This window comes from Orcinus orca, chromosome 1, assembly GCF_937001465.1.
Source record: "Orcinus orca chromosome 1, mOrcOrc1.1, whole genome shotgun sequence".
Lineage (NCBI taxonomy): Eukaryota > Metazoa > Chordata > Mammalia > Artiodactyla > Delphinidae > Orcinus > Orcinus orca.
Window position 1 is genome coordinate 134,681,966 of NC_064559.1, and position 6,000 is coordinate 134,687,965.

The window sequence follows — 6,000 nt, forward strand, 5'->3', positions numbered from 1 at the left end:
TTAAGAGAAACTAGACATGTATCAAAATAAATGTTGTCTATTTCTACTTTTCTAAGATATCAGAAGTTTACTTTTCATTAGTATGTTTTTCTCAGTCAAGATTTTAAGTATCTTTTTAAAGCTTTTAACTAGTTTCGACTTTCTTTGTTGCCAAGTTTGAACTCTGCTGCATACCAAAAGTTATTCGTATTAAATGTTACATGATTTCTGTCATACTCTGATGAGAGTAAAATTGGTTTTTGAAATAGAGTAGACATTTGACAATTGTTCAACAGAGTACACAGTACTAGAAAATGATGTAAAATTAACTATTCTGTTCAAATATCATATATGTTTCTGGAAGTAACATTATTTTAAGTGATATTCATCTCTCTATTAACTAATTAGAGATGATCGAAAAACATGATCATTTTAGAGCCATCATTTTATAATACCAGTTTCAGCACAAAGATTTACTCAAAATAAAAATATTTTGAGATAAAAAAGTCAATAAAGCTACTTTGATCCACTTATCTAGAACTAGTGGCAATTTTTTTTTTTACCTACAGCTATTTCTATCTTAAAACTCTATAAACCTCATCTCTCTTTACAATTCTAATAAGTAAAATAGGATACAGAAGGGAGGAAAAATATCAAATCAGTATGTCGTATACCTTAAAATCACACATTGTATGTCAAATATATCTCAATTTTTTTACAAAAGGGAGGAAAAAGAGGAAATGGACTCAAATGCCATGGGACTTATAAGTTGGAAAAGCTTGTCAATTACTCTGATAGAACTATTAGCACTTTCTATTTACTTTGATGCTTTTCTGCATTTTCCAGATTTTCTAGAATACACTTGTATTACATTGATAATTTGAAAAAAAACTGTAAAATGTGTCTTAACCATCTACCTACTTTCTCATGCTACATTCCCCCAACTCATGCTAGTCTTAATCCTCCCAACACAGACACCTTCTACGTTCCAGTATCACTGCAAAATTAGATGCCACCTCCTAATTTCCCATCAAATGTGTAAAATAAGAGGGTGCTGTATGTAGATATAACATAACTAGTGCAGAAATCCCTTTTGAACTTTTTAAGGGAATATTTTTGGGACAAGGGATTAGAAATGTAAAATAAAGAAAGCTAAGTAATTTCTTAAGTCAATGATCATAGTCAACTTTCAACAGTCAAGACATTTCTCATCCTAGGTAACAAATGGAGCCTTCTCATCAATGTACTGTGTACCTACTCAGTGCCAAACACACAGCTTGGTTACATAGCTTAAAATTTTAAAGCAAAGTTTATCTTACGGACAGTCTACAGAGAAACGTGAAATCTTTTGGAAGGTTTTGGGTGAACATCTGACAACTTTCATCAGAAACATTAATTGTTAAATGAAGAAAACCTGCAAAAATGTTATTGTACTGTTATTCTTTGTAGAATGTTATACCTTATTTGCAATAATAAAGCACTGTTAAATTGTAGACTACCAGGGCTTCCCTGGTGGCGCAGAGGTTGAGAGTCCGCCTGCCGATGCAGAGGACACAGGTTCGTGCCCTGGTCCGGGAAGATCCCACATGCCGCGGAGCGGCTGGGCCCGTGAGCCATGGCCGCTGAGCCTGCGCATCCGGGGCCTGTGCTCCGCAACGGGAGAGGCCACAACAGAGAGGCCCGCGTACCGCAAAAAAACAAAAACAAACAAACAAACAAAAATTATAGACTACCAAATAAAATGTGGAAATCACTTTTCCTTGTTCGAGAGGAACCTAACAAGTAGTATAAAGTTTATATTAAAGTTAACTCTGGTTAACTACATTTTGGGCCAATTTTTAGAAAGTTCACACATTTACAATATTGGAATGCAAAACATTTATGGGTCCACATATTACAAAATGGTGTAGTGGAAAAGATATAAATCCAAATTCAAACTCAGACTTAACATTGTGAACATGAATGACTAACTTAACTATTCCTGAACTTAGTTTCCTGATCTGTAAAATGGAAATAACAACACTCACTTTATTGGATTGTTTTAAAGATTACATAAGGTACACAGGGTACCAAGTACAATGTCTATCATACAGCAGATAATCAATAAACGTTATTTGTACTCTCCTCTAGAAAGTAAAAGCCATATCCTGTCATCTTTATGCCCTCCAATATACCTTTGGTAGCTAATAAAGGTTTCTTGAAATGAATCCCTGTAACTTAAGACCAGCTACCTCAACCTTCCACTTGAGCAAGTCACCTCTACCTAAATAAATTCTGCTGAGAATGGAATTCAAGATTCCCAACACTTTATTAGCTATTTTGATGAAGATGAATATCCGATAATCAACAAGGTAACTTTATAAGTATGCTACTTGATATCTGGGTCTACACTCTACAAAATTATTGTTGTAGCCAACATTTTCATTTTGAGATTCTTTATATCGTTTTCATTATTAACTCAGTTTCCTTGAAAATAAACTTTAATTTCTTTGGCCTCATGAAAGTATCACACTCATTTTCCCACTACACTTCAAATAAAAAACAAGAGAACTTGACATAACAAGTTAATTACAAGAGATAAAAATTAGAAATTGCCAACTAAGTTTATGTTTTTTAACAGCCTATTTTTATTTTTACCACAGCAAATATTCTTCCTTACACATTGAAGCCTCTAGCCTTCAAAGTTTGTATATACTTTATTAATGATTCCTTGTTGAATGTCTCTTAAATTACTAACAAGAGTTAGAAACATTACATTAAATAGAAATATTACAATTAACAAGACTGTGGTTTCAGATTTTCTTTGTCTTTCCACAATCAAAACTTATTAATAAGCCAATTCCACCTCAAGTAAAGTATTTCAAATTCTGCCATATAATTCGAAAAATAATTTTTTACATGTTAGATGTACAATGTTTCTAAATAAAGTATAAATTTCATTAAAAGAAGTTGTAACATGTAACTTTCAGAGTGAGAAAAGATATGGCAAAGTAACAATTTCAACTAAACAATTTAAAAACTTGCTACACAAATTATTATTTAATTACTTAAAATCTGTATGGCAGAAAAGCATTAAGAACCTCACATTAAACAACTTTTCAATTTAAATAAATTCAAACAACTTAGAAGGTTTTTAAAAACTGGTTCTCCAAACAAGTTTGATAAATATTTGGTTACTATATTCTAGTTTCATGACCCAATGAAATAATAAAATGTTTGAACAGATGCATATACTTGGTGAAGCAAATTTTATCATGGTTCATCTTTGAGTGCTGATATAAATAATATTTTCAATTATTTTAATAAACATGATAAAGTCCAAATGCAATAACTTTTATTAGAATTGGGAGTCAAATACACCAAGAAAAATGTCCTGGATATACATGACAACCTAAAATGTAACACTTATTAAAAACTATTCTTTTACTGGAGGGAGTTACATTTTAGTTTATTTAAAAGTCTAACTTTAGATTGGACGTTCCCCTAGTCTGGTCCCATTTTTAAAATACTCATATTTAAATATTCCTATTTATTTGACTTGCTTCTTTGTTATTGTAAAAAATGGTTTTATTAAAAGTCCCTAAATGTTATATTTTAATATACATGAAAATATATTTTCACATTCAGTACCAAAATAAGAGTTTTTTACATCAACTTTCTATAAAATACAAATAAGGATGCCAAATACTTTATGATTCTGAAGCCACTCCACTCAAGGAAAAATTCTGTTATTTTCATGGCTTTTTTTCAGTCAGAAGTAAAATATGCTTTTCAAATTTCAAGACTAGGCAATGGAAAGCATTTCTGATGTGCCTCAAACTTCTTTTCAAAAGCTCACGTAAAGTAATAAAACAATAAATTCCATTCATTTAGCTAACTGGTATGCTGGAAGACTTCCTTAGAAAAGACTAAGAGTAATTAAAACACTATATAGCAACATGTTCAATAATATGAAATTCAGCCTTGCATTTCCAAAGGATTCCAAATTTGCAAAAGTGCATTGATATACCTTGTTGAAATCTATTTTTATGGAGGAAATATCGAGTATTATATGCCTTCAAGCTTACATCTAACTGCACAATAAACCAAGCTAATATAGGAATTTATCGAAAATACATTTAAACAGCAAAAAACTTAGAAGCAACTGAATTTTGAAATCATCAAGAATGAACCCTTCAGAGTGTCTAGATTGAGCCTTCTCAAAAAAAATTAACTGCCCAACACACAAAAACGAATGTACGTAGGCTATTTTTTTTTCTTTTAACTCCCATCTCAATCTTCCAGTAGCTAAAAGACGACTATATTTAAACAAACCAAAATAAGTTTAAGTCAAAGAACAAGCATGAAACTTTAATCCAGATGTAAACATCTCTGGGACACTCCAAAGTAAAGAAAAATAAACCCAACAAGGTAGCGCACGTACCCTGCACATCAAAGAGACGTAAACACCAATATCGTGCCTACATCATCAAATATTTAGCTGGAAAATGGGAAGAATAATACTGCTAATCAACGTGGACTTTAATTAAGGGATCTATTTTGTTCACATCTTCTGCAAGCATGTGGTGCCCAACATTTTCCCTTAGTCGACTGCTTTGCCGTTTGTAAACAACTTCTGTAGTTCTTTTTTTGGTATTCAAACAGGAGGGAAAATGAAAGCCTGAAAAGCATCAGCATCTGAGCTTCCGGATCTGAGCCGGGAGTAGCTGAGAAGGGGACCATGTAACTATCACTTGGTAAAAAAGAAATAAATGGGTTAGCCCTCAAAATAAAAGAAAGAAATCTAGCCACCTAAAGAGGGTTGGTGAAGTGAAGCCAGCATTGGGTGAGACACTTTATTTTTGTTTTTTCTTTAAAAAAAAAAAAACTTGTCTGGGGACTGGAAGTTATGGGGGCGCTCTTTGTGCAGAGTCTGAGGGGAAGGGGAGGGACAAGAAAACAGCTTGGGAGTCATTCAAAGGAGTTTAAGGAGCGGTGTTCGAGGGAAAGGCGGGGCGGGGCCCGGCCCGCAGGAGGTAGGGGGCGCCAGGGGTGTCCGCGGGCGGCTCTGACACAAGAGAGGGGGAGGCGAACTGGCCGCCCCGGAGACCGGGTGAGAGCAGACGCCGGCCGCAGGATGGGGTCCCTCTGGTAGGCAGAGTCAAATTAAGTTGGTGGCAGGCCACGGCTCCGGCGGGGGCAGAGGCTCTGGCTCCAGAAGGAAGCGGCTCCCGAGTGACATCCCCGAGTTTCCTCACTTAGCGGGCTAGGGGCGCGGCGGCCGCACGGCTCCCCTAGGCCCCCTACCACGCGCCAGACTCTCTCCCTCTGCTCCGCCAGCGCCTCGTGCACGGGCCGCGGCCCTTACCTGCAGCTCCGTGAGCAGAATCTCCCCCCGTTCGGGGTTGGACGCCATTGCTTTCCGCTCTGGACTCCACACCTGGACGCGGCCGCTGCTGGCGGGCGAAGGGAGAAGGCGGGACGGGATCCGGGGTGGGGGGTGAGGAGCGGGGAGAGAAAGAAAAAAACCTAGGGATTCATGGAGGCGCAGCCCCTGCTGGAGGCGCGGCTTATTTCGCCCGGTCCTTGGAGAGCGGCGGGGAGCCGGGACACTCGTAGCGGGCTCCCCCTCGCCGCCGCCCGCCCGTGCTGGACTCTCTTGCTCAGTCGCTGCCTCAGGGCGACGCCAGGAGCCGCCTCGAACCTCTCGGTGCGGGGCTGTGCGGCCGCGGCGGCAACTCCTCCTGTCGCACCATTTGGCTGTCACCGCGTCGCAAAAGCGGCCTCACTTGGCGGCTGCCAGGGCACGTGACGGCCGCGGCCGCCGCCTCCCGCCGGGCGAAGGAGGTGGGGCGGAGGGGACCCAGAGGGCGGGAGCGGGGCGGGGCGGCTTCCGACCAGGCTCCGCGGCGGGGACTGCCATTGGATCCAGCCAGGGTGAAAAGGGGGGGAGCGGGCTGGGTTCGCGTCTCCTGGGAAGCGGGAAGAGGAAGAAGAAAACACACGCCCGCTTTCCTGCTTGTTTAACTGCCCCGCTGTGAA

At 39.1% G+C, this 6,000-nt stretch overlaps 1 protein-coding gene across 2 annotated transcripts in view; it reads right to left on the reverse strand.

The window, feature by feature from the left end:
- The window catches only part of PKN2 (protein kinase N2), a 128,545-nt gene extending 122,820 nt beyond the window's left edge, over positions 1-5,725 (reverse strand). For both annotated transcript variants that reach the window (XM_004262998.4, XM_004262995.4), the window contains exon 1: positions 5,327-5,725. Coding sequence is in view for 1 of the 2 variants with exons in the window: in XM_004262995.4 (XP_004263043.1) it covers positions 5,327-5,374 (48 nt within the window). In the remaining variant the exon portion in view is untranslated. The remainder of the gene's footprint in view (positions 1-5,326) is intronic.
- Positions 5,726-6,000: the final 275 nt, after the last annotated feature.